The sequence below is a fragment of the Lipotes vexillifer genome, unplaced genomic scaffold, assembly GCF_000442215.2.
Source record: "Lipotes vexillifer unplaced genomic scaffold, Lipotes_vexillifer_v1.1 scaffold511, whole genome shotgun sequence".
NCBI classification, from domain to species: domain Eukaryota; kingdom Metazoa; phylum Chordata; class Mammalia; order Artiodactyla; family Lipotidae; genus Lipotes; species Lipotes vexillifer.
In genome coordinates, this window is record NW_006784934.1 from 381,331 (window position 1) to 401,919 (window position 20,589).

Sequence of the window (20,589 nt, forward strand, 5' to 3'; positions counted from 1 at the left end):
CTCCCGTTGCGGAGCACAGGTTCCGGACGCGCAGGCTCAGCAGCCATGGCTCACGGGCCCAGCCGCTCTGCGGCATGTGGGATTTTCCTGGACCGGGGCATGAACCTGTGTCCCCTGCATCGGCAGGCAGACTCTCAACCACTGCGCCACCAGGGAAGCCCAAACTTCATTTTTTTATCTGTTAAATGGGAATAACACCACTTAACTGTCTTACAGAGCTGTTGTGAGAATCTGAATAGATAATGTATGTGTAGCAGCCAGTATGGCACCTAGCAAATAATGCTCACATGTGAATTCCTTCTTCCCTTTCCCTCAAGTCCGTGCATAGTGCATTTTTCTAGATTAGTGGCCTTACAGTTACTTAACAGGTATTTGCTGTATGTTAATAAAAACTATGTATGTGTGTATATATATGTGTGTGTATGTGTATATATATATATATATATAGAGAGAGAGAGAGAGAGAGAGAGAGAGAGAGAGAGGGAGGGAGGGAGAAATATTTACTTAATATATATATCTAGCTATTGGAACTTAGATATTCAGAATAATAATGTAGATATAAAATAAAAAATTATAAACACTTGTTATTTTTGAGTATTTTGTCTCTCTTCAAATACCTGCTATTTTATTATGCTCTCAAGCTTAAGATGGTCTCAGGTCTCCATTCCTGGGTTCCTTATGAAGTTCTGCCAAAACAATACATAAATCTCTCATACACTTATCTGGAAGGCTCCTCTTCCATACCCTTCCCTCATGTTTTTTCTCCAGCCCACCACGTACCACTCATTCTAATGCTGTTTTGACAAAAGCAAACATGAAATCTAATTGCCCTGCACATCAACATTTTATGAAGAGGCCACATATACATTTTCTGGTGAGAGAAAATATAAATGTTTTTGTATTTATCTATGTTTATAATGTATATATTCATAGACATTCTAGTTATGATATTTTTCAAAATCCAGAAATATCTGAAACAAAACCAAACAAAAAGTAACCCCAAGTACTTGAGCTCTGTTATAGGCAAAATAATGCTACAGGCTAAAAATCAGACCTGGGTTTGAGTCCTGCCTCTGCTACTTATTATCAAGCAATTAGGAAATTTCTAAACTTGGAAGGAAGCACAGTGATACAGATGAGAACTGTATGTTAGCAGAATAAATGTTGTAGTAGACAGAGCTGATTTTATTGTACTTGTCCGCACACTTTGCAGTGGCCCAAATGACACATATGCCCTGGTGTGGCAATGGCGCCCCGGGGAATAGTCTGAAGGAAGATGGCAGGAGGAAAAAGCTCAAAGGAACAGAGTCTATGGGATGGAGCATGGTGGCTGGTAGCAGTATGTCCAGCCTGAGACCAGACAGGAAAGAAACGTAGGGCTATCTCTCTTTAGAAAAGGAGCATGCAGGTACCAGCTCCACATCTTTGATCTAATCGTGGCATTACAGGTAGATAGTTTCTAGTTTCTAGGCTAAGGTAGGAGACAATCATCTTGAATACTGATAATTACCTAGTTTTGTAGAAAAATACTTTTGTCTGTGTAACAAGTTATATATAAAATACCAGAATCCTGATGGGGATAGAAAAACATATGCCATGAAAATTTTCTTTTCAGAAAATAGGAAAAAGAAAGGCATCTTATGGCATTCTTAGTACATATTCTAACCACCAAACAGATCAGTAAGCGTTAAAGAAGGAATATTTATAGTATGGGAATTTTTTTGCTACTGGGAGTAGGCTGGGGTTACTGAGGCTAGAGAACTACTTATCCTTGGAAGCCTTAACCGACTGTGAGAACCTGCTGATGCTGGGCAGAGTAAGACAGACAGGAAACTATCGGAAAGCTCTTGGTGTTTACCTGCCCCCTCTGAAATAATTATTGTTTTGTGTAAGAAAAGAGGACATTCTCAACTTCAGGCTTGGGTTGAAAGAAAGGTAGATGATATGACAGATTTGGGGATGTTAAGGAGATATTTCTGCCAATATCAGCCTTTTAAAATGTTGCTTGCACTCTTAAAATGTTTGTATTGAGTATATACTAGGTGATATCAATTCATACATAATCTGTTTAATAACCCCCTGAGCTATGTCCCATTAATGCACTTTATGAATGAAAGAAACTGCAGGATTTTTATCATTCTGACAATTGTATTTTCGGGCACCTGATAAAAATAAATTCGTCATCACTTTGTTATATATTATCTATATTGCTCTGGTTGTTCATGTGATGATCTTGTTTCCTAACACAACGGCTGGCTCCTTAAGGAAGGTGAGCACTGGCCTCGGGAGACCATAATCACACTCTGAGGCTCCTCTGTCCACTGTCTGGCTGCATGGCTTGGGCAGATTGCTTAACCTACCTGGGCCACATTTGTAAAGCAAGGGAGTCAAAGACGAGGCCCTTTAAAGTTCCTTCCCACTCTGTGCTCCATGGTATCACAGAGGGCAATCATTCTTGCTCAAGTTTACTCTTTTTCACAGCCCTGAACTCGGAGGACTCCCCCATTATAGCTCTTGAACTGTTGAAGAAATCTGTTGTGCTTGTGTGCTTCCAAATCCTGGGGCTGAAAAATCAGCCTTTGGTTCTATGAAGAAGCAGCCCTTGAAAACGAAACTAGACATAAGATTGTAATAGTCAAAGACATCATCACCAATCATAGCCAAGTGACAGATTTCATTTTAATCCTTTAATAATGATTTTTCTCATCTTTACAGGTGACAAAATCAAAGTTCTTTACAGAACCTTTCTAAGTAAATATGCTACTTCACTGGGAAATATATTATTAGACCCTCATTAGACTTTCATTTGCTGCTCCTGGAGAAAAGCGTTCTAGATTTCCCAAGATAAGTCAAAAGTTACTTATTATAAATAATAAATGCTATCAGGGGGTCCAGCATTCAAGTTAATATATCAAACAGACACATAATCCTAACACATAAGTTTGAATCAGAAGTAAAGATAGATTGCATGTACTAATGGACATTCCTTATATGTAAAGTTAAGCAGCTATTCTTCTAGCTGTTTCCATCATAATTGCACGAGGGCTCTGAGGTCATGTCACAAGGTACATATACTGTCATCTCCATGCTATTATCACATTTACATGCCAAGAATTCTAGTTTTCCCACAGAAGAATCACTATTTTGTTTTTATAAATTTATTTTATTTTTATTTATTTTTGGCTGTGTTGGGTCTTTGTTGCTGCACGCGGGCCTTCTCTAGCTGCGGTGAGCGGGGTCTACTCTTCGTTGTAGTGCATGGGCTTCTCACTGTGGTGGCTTCTCTTGTTGTGGAGCACAGGCTCTAGAAACGGGGGGCTTCAGTAGTTGTGACTCACGGGCTCTAGAGCACAGGCTCAGTAGTTGTGGCACACGGGCTTAGTTGCTTCGCGGCGTGTGGGATCTTCCCGGACCAGGGCTCGAACCCGTGTCCTCTGCATTAGCAGGCGGATTCTTAACCACTGCGTCACCAGGGAAGCCCAGAAGAATCACTTTTATGGGGTCAAGGTTTTAGGGGAAAGGGGTAAAAAAGACCCATATAGTTTCTCTTTTTCCTCAGAAGCTTTCACAGTAGCAAGGTTTGGCCATGACTGTATGCTGACTGGGAGGCTTTATCTCTAGAAGGCCAAATGGGGGCCGAGGGAGGTGATATGGGGATAGGAGGGAAGAATCGGGAGAGGAATGGGGTCAGAAGCCCTGGCCAGCCCTACAGAGAGTGCACGTATCCTCTAGTTGTATAGTTTTGAGACGTGTAAGTAGCAGCAGTAGCTGACTTATAGATTATGGGTCCAAGAAAAGTGAGGGCACCCTGTACCATGTTGAAAAACTTGATCTCAACCTGCAGGTCCAATATAGTAGCCACTACAACAGGCAGCTATTTAAATTGAAATTAATTAAAGTTAAATACAAGTTAAAATTCAGTTCCTCTGTCAACATTTCAAGTGCTCAATAGCCACATGTGACTACCGGCTATGGTCTTAACGCAGTAGAGAACATTTCCATAACTGCAGCAAGTTCTATGGGACAGCATTGCTTGAGAGTCTAGATTATATGAGAAATCAACATTTAAAACTCTTGAAGTGTAATTACTACTAGGGAAGGATATGATCTATAGTGGTTAAGAGCACAGATTTTGTACCCAAACTTTCTAGACTCAAATCCTGGGTCCAAGCCTTGCTAGCACATGACCTCGGGCAAGTTACTAACCATTCTGAGCCTAAGTTTACATATCTGTAAACTAAGGATGATGATGGTATAGTTTTATAAGGTTGTTGTGAGGATTAAATGGGTTAATGTATGTAAAGCACTTATAACTGTTGCCAACACATGGCAAGTGCTATTTAAGGGCTATTTCTCTCTCTCTCTTTTTTTTTTTTGCGGTACGCGGGCCTCTCACTGTTGTGGCCTCTCCCGTTGCAGAGCACAGGCTCCGGATGTGCAGGCTCAGCGGCCATGGCTCACGGGCCCAGCCGCTCCGTGGCATGTGGGATCTTCCCAAACCGGGGCACGAACCCGTGTCCCCTGCAGCGGCAGGTGGACTCTCAACCACTGCGCCACCAGCGAAGCCCTAAGGGCTAGTTCTTAATATTATTAGTTTCACATTAAAACATACTTCTATAATTTAGTATTATTACCAGGAAATAGACACAAATAGATTCATGTGTCTGATCCTTTCTGTACCCATCTTTCCCCGTGAACCGAATCTTTTTGAGATAGGTGAGACATTCTCTTGTCAGCGTGACTACATCTAGGACGAGGGGTGAACTCTGCTCCTTACTTGTACAGCAGAACGTCAGCTGCCTGGAGTACTGGGTAGGTGAGCAGGCCCATGGTTCCATTCTGCTTCTCCTTGGCAGTCTTTGCCTGCGGGGGGTGGAAAGAGAGGAGGGAAACAAATCCGAAATGAACCTAATTATAATGCTAAATTAGGAAATCTTTAACGCAAGCAAGGGGTGATTTGAAGCCACCTGTAACAACATTCTATCTCAGTTCCTGTTAGTAACTCTGGCCATCTTCTGGCTGGCTTGTCTCCATGCTCCAGCCTTGGGCAGGAATAAGGTGAATCCGCTTCCCCACTGCCCCTTGAAACGATCCTGTACTGCCACTATTTCTTTTTCATTTTATTAAAGTAAGGACATAAGATTTTCTAGGTTCCAAATCAGATAAATTCTAGATTTCACAGGGAAGGTCAGAAAATACCATGAAATTAAAGTTCTATAAATTAACGTTAGTTAACATCAAATTGTGGAAACTTCCCAGAAAGTCTCACACTCTGCTATTGACGAAACTGTCATGTTCCCTTAAAATCACATTAAAACAAAACAAAACAAAAAACCTCAAAATCATGGCATTAAAAACAATGAAACTAAGAGAAAATTTCATCTAACCAATCCTAATTATCTGTCCTGAGAGTAAAGTGAGCCAATAAACCATACAGGTGGTATAAATCAAAATATTTCCTTAACAGGGAAGCCGATGGAAACACTGGAGGTGATACTAGGAATATTTAACAACTGGCGAGAACTGGGTGCTGACTGTGAGCCCTAGTGATACTAACTCCCTTGCTGCAGGGAGTCTGGCTTTCTGAGCAGAGTTACTTATTAGCAGGGACTATTGTGTGCAGTTCACTGGTAATTGCTTCTAAGGCCTAGGTATACCATATCTTGTAAAATGATAAATGGATATTTTGGTATACTTTGGTGTGTGGATAAGTTTTATTTGTTGAGTTAATATGAATCACTTCCCTGAAATCCAAAGATTCCTGAATGAAATGAACAACTCAATTTATAAATTTGCATGATTCTGAGGACCAAACTCACGTGCTCACAACTCGGGGTTCCCCAACCAAAATGCAGACACACCCTTTGAGACTGGGTCTGAAAACAACAGCTTTCTCTTTAATCATCTTAATGTTCCATAATTTAGTTACAAATTTTTCTAGTTACTTCAAGTAGTTTCTGGCTTACAGCACTACTAATGCTATAGGCCATTCATAGGAAATTTGAAAGTTTGATCATACAATTCCTTCAGTATACCTTATTACTACATTCATGATAAAGGCCAGTTTGCAATGATCATAGGGTAATTATAATAAAAAATTAATTTGGGGAGCTTCCCTGGTGGCGCAGTGGTTGAGAGTCTGACTGCCAATGCAGAGGACACAGGTTTGAGCCCTGGTCTGGGAAGATCCCACATGCTGCGGAGCAACTAGGCCCGTGAGCCACAACTACTGAGCCTGCGTGTCTGGAGCCTGTGCTGCGCAACAAGAGAGGTCGCAATAGTGAGAGGCCTGCGATGAAGAGTGGCCACCGCTTGCCACAGCTAGAGAAAGCCCTTGCACAGAAACGAAGACACAACACAGCCAAAAATAAATAAATAAATAAATAAATAAATAAAAATAAAGGAATTCCCTTAAAAAAAATTTAATTTGGAAATGAGCAAATGGGAAGCGAACCCAGTCTTTAAAAATTGCTACTGTCGGGCTTCCCTGGTGGCGCAGTGGTTGAGAGTCCGCCTGCCGATGCAGGGGACATGGGTTCGTGTCCCGGTCTGGGAAGATCCCACATGCCGTGGAGCGGCTGGGCCCGTGAGCCATGGCCGCTGAGCCTGCATGTCCGGAGCCTGTGCTCCGCAACGGGAGAGGCCACAACAGTGAGAGGCCCGCGTACCTCAAAAAAAAAAAAACAAAAACTGCTACTATATTAGATTTATAGTCTTTTTATATTAGAATACTGGACCTTGAAACTACAAAGGAAGTGGGGAGGTGTGGAGAGCTCTATTACTTATTGGATGCCTATTATGGGCCCCAGATGCCTCACATCTGTGCTATCTCATCAATCCTCCAAATAACCCTGACCTCTCCAGCCCTGACCCTACCCTTCCTCCCCACTGTTTTGTCCCTCACTGCCCCAATCAAACCCAACCTAGGGGTTCTTAGCTCTTCCCATAGAACTGGAACCTTTCCCTCCTAAAACTTTTTGCACTTTGATTGTTTATTTAACTGTCTGTTCCCAAATAAACTATAAGCCTCATGAAAGGGGCTGCATCCATCCATCTTGGTAACTGTAATACCTCCAGTCCTTAGTGTGATATGAGACTAGCAGAAGGCATCACCAGTATTTGTTAATGAAGGAATGACCATAGAAGGCAGTATACCATGCTCTACAGTTAAGACTGGCTTTGAAATCCATGTTTTCCCCAGAGATAAGAAATCACGGACTAGTAGAAGCCTTCTTCAGAATCATTCACTAGTAACGTGTTACCAGGAAGTCCTTAGACACTATTTTAAAGTGGGAGGGACTTCTCTGGTGGTGCAGTGGTTAGGAATCCACCTGCCAATGCGGGGAATACAGGTTCGATCCCTGGTCCAGGAAGATCCCACATGCCGCGGAGCAGCTAAGCCCATGCGCCACAACTACTGAGCCCGCGAGCCACAATTACTGAGCCTAGGTGCCTACAGCCCGTGCTCCACAAGAGAAGCCACCGCAATGAGAAGCCCGCACACCACAACGAGAAGTAGCCCCTGCATGCCCCAACTAGAGAAAGCCTGTGTGCAGCAACAAAGACCTAACACAGCCAATAAAAAAAAAAAAAGTGGGAGCATTTCCCATTAAATCAGTTCTTATAAAAGGATTTCAGCGTTCAGCTTAGCATTACCATATTACGATAAAATGGGAAAGTCTTGCCCCAAACCAAAATACGGTAGAGAACATTACAAAATTTTGTTTCTAACTCCTGGCAGGTAACGATTCTGCAGCATCACCAGTACCTCCTATTTAGACACTGCCACATTAAAGCTCTGTCTGTTTCTCTCTGCAGCATATGTGAAGCCTTCTAAATAGGAAATCAAAGCCTTTTGAGGAAATCAATGGCCCTGAAAATATGCTGGAAATACGCTTGATACTGATTTCAGTGTTGACATAGTGGCGGGCCACCTACCCTCAGGTTATCCAATTGCAAAAATACATGGGAGTAAAGTACTTTGAATTACCCAATTTATATTTCTCTGCTGAACTTCTTAGAAAAAGAACAGGCTTAATTTTTCTGTGGGTTTGAACTGTTGCTTGGACTCAACTTGTTTAAATATTAAATAAAATATGTTGTCTCTTCTCCCCACAATGAAAACATTCTGGCCTTAATGCCAGTTAATTCCGCTGGAGGCAACTTCAGAGTCCAGTAATCCAGAAATGGTGATTGTTAATTAGAATGTGGCACGTTCAAAGTCATTTACCAAGTCTATGTAAAGGTCACTCAGGACCGACCATGCACAGATAAAATCAAATAATTAATAAGCTGGATATTTTCATCCAGTTTTTCAGTTGGAAAGAATCTTAGAGAACCCTCTTACTATCTGTTTCATACCCTGAGGCGGTGAGGTTAAAGATCCTGGTCTAACACAAAAATAAACAGAAAGAGGAAAAATAGCTGCACTGGGAACTGAACTTCTTTCTGTTTATTAATCAGATCACTGGCATTTACCTTCCACTGGTGTAAATGTTGTAATCGGGGTAGTCTGACCATGCAGGTAAGGATCCAACTTAATTGTGTGTGTTCAGACACCTGAAGAAATAAAATATTACATTAACAAAGGTGGTCAATATCTTCTTGCATATAAGGCAAAACCAAACAGACAACAGGTATTACCTTGGCTAAAACTGCCCCAAATGAGGGTAATTAAAAAAATTAAGGGGGCTAATTCATAATTCATAGAATTTTAGATGAAGAAATCTTCAAAACTACCCAATACCATTACTCGTCTGGTGTTTAAATCCTCTTCACAACATCGCTAGTAAGCAGCTGACAGTGAGAGGGTTTCATTATGTCCTGAGGCATCTATTTTAGCACAGGGCATCTAGTCAATAGTTTATAACAACTTTGTATGATGTGTAATCTATAAACATATTGAATCACTATGTTGTACACTTGAAACTAATATAATATTATAAGTCAACTATATGTCAATTTAAAAAGCCAATGTAATTAAGAAGACACACACACATGCACACACACACACGCACGCGCACGCATGCATGCACACTGGTCAAATCCTCTCTAAACGAATTCTAAATATATGAAAGCAGCTGTAATCTCTTACATGGAAATGGCAAAGAAAGGTACTGGACTTAAAGACTGAGTCCTTTAGACCCAGAGGAATTTGAAATTTAGGAATCACTTTATCATCTGAAAGCATGTTTTTAGATAGTTTCTATTTCTCCCTTTTTTTTTTCTTTTAAGAAGAGGTTTAGTCAACAAGAAAATATAACCTTTTCCCAATTTGTTTTTGTTTTAACCAAATTCAATCAAGTCACCAAATCTGGCAACAATTGGGATGATTCTTGGGTCCAGGCCAGGTTCTAATTGGTGACCTAGAATTTAAGGCCTATGCATCCTGTTTCTGGACCCTGGGGATTCCGAGCCCTTCATCCATTGTGGCTTTTTGTGTGTGTGCCCATCTGATTTCCTTAAAAAGCAGAGGCTGTTGCCAGCTCTGAAAAGTGGCCCCAAATGTGTTCTTTGTGGGTTTTGCAAATGGAACATAAAGGAATGAAGCTGAATCAGTCCAGGCCTATTTTACTAGCAAGGAATCGCCATCTGGCATAAGGTAATTTCTCGTTTTTTTCCTCAAGTCATGGAGAGGGAAGAGCTGTTTTTCACATGTTTGACAAGGAAGCGCTTTTAAAGTTTTGCAAGTCGCTGGGTTGAATCTGTCATCTTTCTTCCAAGAGGCATTTGGGATTCATTGAGGGCAGTGACTTTGACAGCACTGTCCATGCAAATTGCTAACTGCTGCTGTAAACAAACAGCTATCAGACAGAAACAGTAACCCTGGATGGAAGCAAGAGGATTATAGTTGCTTCCAATCACCAAGCAAAACACATTCCCATTAGAACTAATAAAACAAGAGCTGTTTTTTGACATGAATAAGTAGGAGAGATTTTTTTTGCTTCTTTACTGAATTGGGGAAAGGAATAAAAACACAGAATATAACCATGGACATGTGGAAAGAGACAAGATGATTTCTTTCCTTCAACTAGGGCTCAAGAGCTCAGCTTTGGTGATATGCAAACAGCTACCATGATGTCTCCATGAAGTCAAGTATTTTCCAGTAGCTTTTTATTTGGCTATATGGAATGAAACTTACTGAATATTCTGCAGAGATCTTCCTGGTGTTTCCAAATAATGTGGCATTAATTAATTCAATTATGCTTATTTGGAAAAAGTAAGTAAAAGGTCAAAGGCAATTAATTTTCACAATTTATCTATAATATTATAATTTATAATATAAATTAATATATCAATAATTACACAAGAAGGTAGTATACTTTAGGATTTAGCTTTCTTAATTTATTCATATTCATGGCAACTGCCTGGAAAAGGTCAGATTTCTATCTGGAGAAAAGTGAAAATGGTATTAAATATAGTACATTCTGCCTTATGTTGTGAAATCACAAACAAAATAACAATATAATCTGGTTTAGCCACAGAAAAACAAAAGCATGGAACAATAAGGTGGTCTGTTGACCATCCACAAATAAGTCAGCAGTGATTTAAGATTTCTGACCTCCTAATTATAACAAGTAAAGACATATGTATTCTTCAGTTAACAGCAGTTTTGCCCATCTTGCTCACTGTTGTAAAACAAGAATCCGGCACACTGTAGGTGCTCAATAAATATCTGTTGAATGTATGAACAATAACAAAGGCTGCAGAAAGGATGGTTAGGACCAAAAAGAATCCATTAGATTTAGCAATCGACTTGTTGGTGATCCAGGCAAAAGCAGTTTCAGGGGAGTGATTGGGATGAATGCTAAATCTATTATAGAGGGGTGGGTTGAAGGGTGACTAGGAGGCAGAATACGAAGGCAGACGTACAAGAAGTATAGCAGAGTGGATAAGAACTCTCTCTCTGAGCTTAGGCTACCAGATCTGAATGCTAGTTCTGCCACTCAATAGCTGGGTAACCCTCTGTAAATGACTTAACCTCTCTGTGCCTCAGTTTCATCATTTATAAAATGAGATTAACAACAGTATCCACCTGACAGTGCTTAGTACAGTACCTAGCACACAGTAAGCACTCAATAAATGGTAGTTATTATGACTATAGATAACTTTTAGAAAGACTCTTTTAACTTTTTATTCTGAGATAATTATAGATTTGCATATAGTTGTAAGAAATAATACTGAGAGATCCAGTATACCCTTCACCCAGGTTCCCCCAGTGGTAACACCTTGCATAAATATAGTGCAATATCACAACGAGGAAATTGAATTTGATACAATCCATCCACCCTATTTAGATTTCACCAGTTTTACATGTATTCACTGTGTGGGTGTATTTAGTTCAATGCAATTTTATCACATGTGTAAGACATTTCTTTTTTATGGAGTATAGAAATGAAGGTAACTAGTAGGGATTAAGAATAAAAATTTTGTTTTGTTTTTTAAGGTGGGATAGACCTACATCTTCCACTGAAATAGGAGGAAGAGAAATAAATATAGATGAGGATCTATCTTGTGGGATAGGAGTGGAGAGCAGAAAGTGAGGGAACTTCAACTCTAATGGGTTCTGTTATCTCTGAAAACAGAAGACAGGGTGATTAGAAATAAATGGGGTAAGAAATATACTCAGTGGAATTGCTGGGTTTGAAAGGAAGGAATAAAAGATATTTTGGAATAGAGCTCTCTAAGACTTGATTCTTTGCTGGTGTTTTTGTGAATGAAAGAGGACAATCATCTGTAAAATACACTCATGGGGAAACACTGGTATTCTTCAGGGTAGACTAAAATGTTCTGCCTAAATATTTTTTAAAAATTTGCAGAAAAAATTAAATCAGTTGATTGCATCTTTCCTTTGGTCAGTAAGAATTTTTAATACGATCTAAAAAGTACTAAACATAAAGCAAAAATCTTGATAAATGAAACTACATTAAAATTAATGATGTCTCTTTATCAAACACCGCCATTAAAAGAGGGGGAAAAAGGCAAGTCACAGAGTGGGAGGAGCTATCTGCAAACCTATACAGATTATACTGGTACACAGACTACGTAAAGAATACCTACAGGGCTTCCCTGGTGGCGCAGTGGTTGAGAGTCCGCCTGCCGATGCAGGGAACACGGGTTCGTGCCCCGGTCCGGGAAGATACCACATGCCGCCGAGCGGCTGGGCCCGTGAGCCATGGCCGCTGAGCCTGAGCGTCCGGAGCCTGTGCTCCACAACGGGAGAGGCCACAACAGTGAGAGGCCCGTGTACCGTTCCTCCCTGGGTAAAATGAGAGTATAAATTCTGCGCTGCAGGGTTGTTGTGAGGCTCAGAGAGGATAAGGGACTTACCCAAGTTTGCACAGCTGGTTAAGGGGCGGAGGTGGGAGGTGGAACCAGAAATATTTAATCCAAACCCCAACCTCCTAGGATCTGGGGCCCTAGGGTGGTGGCTGTGGGCATTTTGGGATAAGTGACAGTGGAGGCTCACTTTAATGGACTCAGTGCCCCTCTCCAGCCTCACAGGACCCTACTGGCCAGTCTGGCATTGGTACCTTGCATTCATTGCTCAGGTGCTGGCTTGAGATCCTGCAGAAGGGAAGCAGTTAGCATCCTTCTTCCGGCCGCTGCAGGGAAAGCCTCAGAGAGGCCAAACCATCAATTCCATTCAAGAGCAGCATTCAAAAAAAAAAAAAAAAAAAAAGCATACCTACAAATTAATAAGAAAAAAGCAGATAACCTTATACAAATTGGCCAAGTGCATTAAATGCAAATTAAAGTCATACTGTGATACCACTACACTCTCACCAGAATGATTAAAATGAAAAACCCAAAGTACTACCAAGTATGGCAAGGATACTGAGTAAACAGAACTCTTATACAGTGCTGTGGGAATGTAAATTGGCCCACCAACTTTGAAAACAGTGTATCCACTAATGCTCAGCATTCATATAACATATGACCCAGGTATTCCACTTCTAGGTATATACCTAACAGAAATGTTTACATATGTTCACAAAAATATCTGTGCAAGAGTATACTGTAACAGCACCATATTGTAAGTAATCCAAATGTCCACCTACAGAGAATGTATAAGTTGTGGTATATTCACTCAACGGAATACTACAGCAATGAGGAAGACTGAATTACATCTAACAGGAAAGAATCTCACAAACATAATGTTGAATGAAAGAAGACAGACATAAAAGAGTGTATACTAAATGGTTCAAATTATATTAAGTCTAAAACCAGGTTATCTTAAGGAAGGGATGTTTAGTGATTGGGAAGGGGCATAAAGAGCAATGCAAGTTACCCATGTAACTTGTACATGGGTGTGTTCAGTTTGTGAAGATAGGTAAAAGCCTTGTAAATCTAACTATACTTGGCCTTGAATAAAAGTTAAAACATTTCTGGTGTTTAAAATAAGGTGGAGGGACTTCTGGAATAGCAGAGCAACAACCTCTGAAAATCTGTTCTTCCATAAAAGCAATGAGAACACAAGCAAAAATTGTCAAAGTCAACTTTTACAAACTCTGGAAAATTAGCCAAAGGCTTGCAATAATCTGAAGAGCATTTATTTAAGAAAAACATCCAAATCCCAGTAAAAACAGAGAGCTTTGTGGCATTTTAACTTGCCCGATTCCCATTAGCCTCTCCCCATATCTGTGGTAGCCATGAAAACAGCAGCCTAGCAGCCACTGGAAGGGAATGTTTGGGTTTGGAGCTCCTCATAAAGATCCAGCCCCAGAGAATCATCACTACTCGACCTGTCTGACAGCTCTCCATTTGGAAAATGGGGAAAAGCCCCATTTGCAGGGCTGGCTATTATTTGACCTGATTAGAGCTCACTCAGTGGGAAAAGCCCTAGCCCTAAGACACTTGTCAAATATAATCATCAGCAATGATTTAATATTACAGTTGCCTGAGGTGCTGATACCAGTAGGAGAAAACAAGAGGCTGTCTAGAAAACTTAAGGAGAAAAGCTGGGAAATGATATGCTTATAGAGTACTTTTAAAAGACCTGACACATTCCTGGGCCTCCAGCAGGCCACAAGTATGTGCAGGGCTGTGCACACGTCCAGGAAAGATCTAAGAAGACCCTAATCTCTTACCTCTGGCTCACCTTGAGGCCCTGTGTAAGCCAGAAGTACATCCTTACCTTTATGGTCAGTTGGTTTTCAACAAAGACACCAAGACAATTCATTGGGGAAAGAACAGTCTCTTCAACAAATAATGCTAAGGCAACTGAACATCTACAGGCACATATCTACAAGCAAAAGCATGATGTTGTAGCCCTACCTCTCACTATACATAAAACTTAACTCAAGATGGATCACAGACCTCAGTATAATAGCCAAAACTATAAACTGCTAAAAAAAAAAATAGGAGTAGGTATTCATGACCTTGGTTGAGCAGTGATTTGTTAGTCCATATGACACCAATAGCACAAGCAACAAAAGGAAAAAACAGATAAACTGGTCTTCATCAAAATTTTAAAATGTTGTGTTTCACAATAAATGCTGGAGAGGGTGTGGAGAAGAGGGAACACTCTTGCACTGCTGGTGGGAATGTGAATTGGTTCAGCCACTGTGGAGAACAGTAGGGAGGTTCCTTAAAAAACTACAAATAGAACTACCATATGACCCAGCAATCCCACTACTAGGCGTATACCCCGAGAAAACCATAACTGAAAAAGAGTCATGTACCAAAATGTCCATTGCAGCTCTATTTACAATAGCCAGGACATGGAAGCAACCTAAGTGTCCATCAACAGATGAATGGATACAGAAGATGTGGCACATATATACAATGGACTATTACTTAGCCATAAAAAGGAACGAAACTGAGTTATTTGTAGTGAGGTGGATGGACCTAGAGTCTGTCATACAGAGTGAAGTAAGTCAGAAAGAGGAAAAACAAATACCGTATGCTAACACATATATATGGAATCTAAGGAAAAAAAAAAAAAAGGTCATGAAGTACCTAGGGGTAAGATGGGAATAAAGAAACAGACCTACTAGAGCATGGACCTGAGGATATGGGGAGGGCGAAGGGTAAGCTGTGACAAAGTGAGAGAGTGGCATGGACATATATACACTACCAAACGTAAAATAGATAGCTAGTGGGAAGCAGCCGCATAGCACAGGGAGACCAGCTAGGTGGTTTGTGACCACCGAGAGGGGTGGGATAGGGAGGGTGGGAGGGAAGGAGACGCAAGAGGGAAGAGATATGGGAACATATGTATAACTGATTCACTATGTTATAAAGCAGAAACTAACACACCATTGTAAAGCAATTATACTCCAATAAAGATGTTAAAAATATTTTTTTTAAATGTTGTGTTTCAAAGGACACCATCAAGAAAGTGAAAGACTGTTCACAAAATAGGAGAAGTTACTTGCAAATCATGTCTGATAAGGTAGCTGTATCCAGACTATGTAAAAAACTCATAATTCAACGATGAAAAGACAGATAATCCAATTTAAAATGGGCAAAGGATTTGAAAAGACACTTCCTCAAAGAAGATATACAAATGACTAATAAGCACATGAAAAAATGCTCAATATCATTAGTCATTAGGAAATTGCAAATCAAAACCACATTGACAAAAACAACACATTGAGATACCACTTTACACTCATTAGGATACTTTAAAAAAGACTGACAACAAAAAAATTTGGGGAAAGAAATGAAAAAATTGGAATCCTTATACAGGTCTTTCTCAACTTAACAATGGGGTTACTTCCTGATAAACCCATCATTGAGTTGAAAATATCCTAAGCTGAAAATGCATTTAATACATCTAACATACACAACATCATAGCTTAGCCTAGCCTACCTTAAACATGCTCAAAACACTTACATTAGCTACAGTTGGGCAAAATTAGCACAGAGTCTGTTTTACAATAAAGTGTTGAACATCTCACGTAATTTATTGAATACTGTACTAAAAGCGGAAAACAGACTGGTTGTATGGGTACACAACTGTCATAAGTGTGTCTGTCAGTTGTCTGCCCTCGTAATCTTGTGGCTGACTGGGAGCTGCGGCTCGCCGCTGATGCCCAGCATCATGAGGGAGTATCAAACTGTGTATCGCTAGCCCAGGAAAATAAAAAAGAAAATTCAAAGTTCGAAGTACCGTTTCTGCTGAATGTTTATTGCTCTTGCTCCACTGTAAAGTCGAAAAATCGTATGTTTGAACCATCCTAAGTCAGGGACCCTCTGTACATTGGTGGTAGAACTCTCATACAAAGTAGTGCAGCCACTTTCAAAACCCTTTAACAGTCCTTCCAAATGTTAAATATAGAGTCACCATATGACCCAGCAATCCCATTCCTAGATGTATACCAAGATAACCAAAAACATGTAACTATACAAAAACTTTATACACAAGTTCGGAGTAGCATTTTCATGTGGAAAACATCTGGAAAAGTGGAAACAGCCCAAATGTTCACTGACTCATCATGAATGAATGAACAAAATGTGGTATAGCCATACAATGGAATACTACTCCACAATAAAAACAAATGAAGAACTGATAAATATTACAACATAGACAAACCTTGAAAACGTTATGTTAAGTGAAAGAAGCCAATCACAAAATCCACTTGTATGAAATGTTCAGAAAAGGCAAACCCATAGGAGACAGAGTGGATTGGAGGTTGCCATGGAGACGGGAGAGGGGCAATGGGTACTGGGTTTCATCACGGAGTGATGAAAATGCTCTAAACTTGATTGTGGCGATGGATGTACAACTCTGTGAATATACCAAAAGTCATTAAATTGTACACTTTAAATGAGTGAATTGTATGGTATATGAATTTTATCTCAATAAGGCTGTTTAAAAAACTATGCAGGTGGAATTCATCACAAGTGTTCTTTGATGCATCATTCATTAATTATTCCGTGGCAATAAAGATAATATAGTTTGAGTAGTCCTGATTTTCTGATCTTTGGCATGATCTCCACTTTCCTCCAGACAGGAATTTTTCTCCCCATAGGAATAGATGGCCCTCAAATCAAAGCCAACTCCAGAACCTTTCAAAACGTGAGTGGGGAGAATGGGTTCTCATCAATGAAGAAAAAGATGCCAGAGCTGCTGCTGTGTTTGACGAGCCTCCCCTTCACACTTAAGCCCACTCCAATCAGTTTTCACCTCCACTGCTCCACTACAACCGCTCACCACTCAGCAATGCTAATGGTTAAGATAAAGTTGTTATCTTACTGACATATTAAACAGCATTTGACACAACTAATTACTTCTTCCACCTTGATTCACTTTCTTCACTTGGCTCCCCAGACACTGTACTGTAGTTTTTCTCCCAGTTTCAATACTTTTTCTTCTCAGTCTCTGTGTGGTTCCTTCTCTTCTCCCTGACCTTAATATTGCAGACACCCAGGTTTTAGTCCTTGTTTCTTTATTTACATTCTTTTTTACACTCACTCTCTTTGCAATTTCATCTCATCTCATGGCTTTAACTACAATCTGTGTAACTGATGACTTCTAAATGTATAACTCTAGCCAGACCTCTTTGCTGAACTCCAGATTCATATATCCAACTCTCCATTCAGCATATTTGTGTGGATATCCAATAGACATCTCAAACTCAGTCTACCCAGAACTGAGCTCCTGACCCTTCCTTCCCAAACCTGCTCTACCACAGCTGTCTTTTCTGTTGGTGGCAACTCTACCCTTGCAGTTACTTAGGCAAAAACCTTGGAGTCATTCTTCGCTCCTCTATTTCTCTCATACTCTATGCCTAATCCATCTGCAAATCTTGTTGCTTCTACCTTCAAAATACATTCAGAATCTCTCAGCACTTTCACCTCTTCTGCTGCTACCACTCTGGTCTGAGGCACGATCAACTCTCACCTGGATTGCTAACTGGTCTCCCTGCTTCCAACCTAGCTACAATGCAGTCTATTCTTAACAATAGCCAAAGTGATCCTTTTAAAACATAGACTGGGCTTCCCTGGTGGCGCAGTGGTTGAGAGTCCGCCTGCCGATGCAGGGGACGCGGGTTCGTGCCCCGGTCCGGGAAGATCCCACATGTCGCGGAGCAGCTGGGCCCGTGAGCCATGGCCGCTGAGCCTGCGTGTCCGGAGCCTGTGCTCCGCAACGGGAGAGGCCACAACAGTGAGAGGCCCGCGTACCGCAAAAAAAACCCCCAAAAACAACAACAAAAAAACAAACATAGACTGTGTCACTTCTCTGCTCCAAATCCTGCAATTCCCATTTCCTCAGAGTAAAAGCCGAGTCCTTACAATGGCCTATCATGGTCATCTCCTCCCTTTCAACCCTGTGACGTCTAGATTCCAACCCTCCTCCTCACCCGCTGTGTTCCCTCTTCTCCAGACATGCTGACTTCCTTGTGTTCCCTGAATACACCAGGCATACTCCCACCTTAGGGGCTTTGCACTGACTCTTTTCTCTGACAGGAATTCTCTTCCCCCAGATATTCACGTCACTAACTCCCTCACATTAAGTCTTTGCTCTAATATTATCTTATCACGGGGATTCACCAACCCACGCTGTTTACAATAGCAACATGTTTCCCTCAGTGCCACTCCCAATTCCCCTTAATCTTTTTCTATATAACCTATCACCTTCTAATATACTTTATGTTTGGCTTATTCATTATAGTTATTATTTATGTTGTGTTACCCCAACAGAATGTAAGTACTATGGTGGCAAAGATTTTTGTCTGTTTTCTTCACTGATGTAACATGAGCACATAACACAGGACCTAGGACATGGTAAGTGCTCAATAAATATTTATTAAATGAATGCATGAATGAAATTAAAGGCTTACTAATAGGGTGATGTCTAAATAAAGTGTGGCATATTTATATAATGGCACACTATACAACAAATAGAAGAAATGAACTAGATTTAGATATATGAACATGAGATCACAAAAACATACCGCTGTGTGAAAAAAGAAAATTGCAGAAAGGTTTTACAATACGGCACCACTTGTATCATTTTTCTTTAAAACCACACAATTAATAATATTATATTTACTCATGGGATTACACACGAAAACAAGTGTGAAAAATTGGCTGGATTGATATAGGTCAAGTCCAAGATTTGGTTGCCTGGGGATAGAGAAAAGGGATGTAGGGAGGAGGGGTGAAAGGAGTAGGCAAGGAAAGAATTAAAGGGTCCTTCAACTTTATTTGTTTAATATAGGAAGTCAAGCAAATATGACAAAATGTCAACAATATTCATCCTTGGTGTTGGGAACATGAATGTCTGTTATATTAGCCCCTGTGTTTTGCTGAATTTAAACTTTTTTCAGAAACATTTAATTAGCAAGGAGAGTACAGGATAGCATGATTCCAAAAAAATACAGCTGCTAGGTATCAATCAAAGCCATTCACGCAATTAGCTGATTCAGTAAATCTTAGATCAAATGTCTAAGTGTCCCTTAGGATTTTACTACTTCCTATATACATGTTGTCTTCCCAGGAATCAGGTACTACAAGTTTTGGTTAGGACACCTGGAAGACTATTCAGACTCACAAATTCCCATTGATCATTTCCTCTCGGAAACTAGCAGTTTCATGCTGAGTTATTTTTATTAGACTGTTATCATCCTCATCACAAATCCCCTTAACAGGAACCTTGTTTGGTGATCAATTTAAATTAAAAGAACTCTGTTATCAATGATAAACTCTCACTCACTCTCTTCAACTGGTCTGTCTCCTGTCAGTATTTATGTTTGCCAATGAATATCTATCTGTACACATTTGGGTTCTTCTATGCTTTTTTCTTAGTCCAATATTTCCAAAGCTAAATAAGTAGCTTCTATAAGCCTGCTCCAGACTTAAAAGTCACCTCTGTCTAAGTCCTATTGCTTAGTGTGTATATGTGTGTGTATGTGTATACATATGTGAGTCTTTACCTACAGCAGTATATTAGTCAGCTTTTTCTAGGCTATGCTGGGTAACAACCCTAAATAAGCAGCCCACAGCAATGGCTTCTTTCTCATTCACATCACATATTAGTAGCTGTAGGCTGGCTTTTCCTCTGCTTTACATACCTTCTCATTCCAGGACCCAAACTGAAGGAGTTAGAAGGAAGGAAGAGCAAGAGAGTTAGAACAAACATGCAATGGCTTGTAAAGATCCTGCTTGGGCATGGTGTATAACATGCTCGCTCACTTTCCATTGGCTAAAGCAAGTCACGTGGACAAGCCCAACATGAGTGGAGTAGGAACAGATGCTTCTCCTATCGAAGGCACTGTCAGTCATGTGGCAATGGATGAGGACATATAATCCTCATACATATGGGTTAGCAAACTGCTGCTCACAGGCCAAATCTGACCTGTGGATTGTTTTTATTCAGCCCATGGGTTAAGAATGGTTTTTGCATTTTTAAAGGGTAGTCAAATATAAAAAAAGAGAAGGAGAAGGAAAAAGAATAGGAGGAGGAGGAGAGGTGGTGGTGAAGAGGGTGATGACAGCACATGTGGCCTCTGCAAAGCCTAAACTATTTACTATCTATGCTCTTGCAGAGAAAGTCTGCTGATCATTGTTCTTACAGGAAATGAACATGAATAATTAGGAATGATAACAATCTACCATAAACACGCCCCCCCCGCCCCC

At 40.4% G+C, this 20,589-nt stretch overlaps 1 protein-coding gene across 1 annotated transcript in view; it reads right to left on the reverse strand.

Moving 5' to 3' along the window:
• The window catches only part of WARS2 (tryptophanyl tRNA synthetase 2, mitochondrial), an 85,990-nt gene that overhangs the window by 11,135 nt on the left and 54,266 nt on the right, over positions 1 to 20,589 (reverse strand). The window contains exons 3-4 of the mRNA XM_007457120.1: positions 8,479 to 8,559; positions 4,778 to 4,863 (exon numbers count right to left, since the gene is read on the reverse strand). Coding sequence (XP_007457182.1) covers positions 4,778 to 4,863; positions 8,479 to 8,559 — 167 coding nt within the window. The remainder of the gene's footprint in view (positions 1 to 4,777; positions 4,864 to 8,478; positions 8,560 to 20,589) is intronic.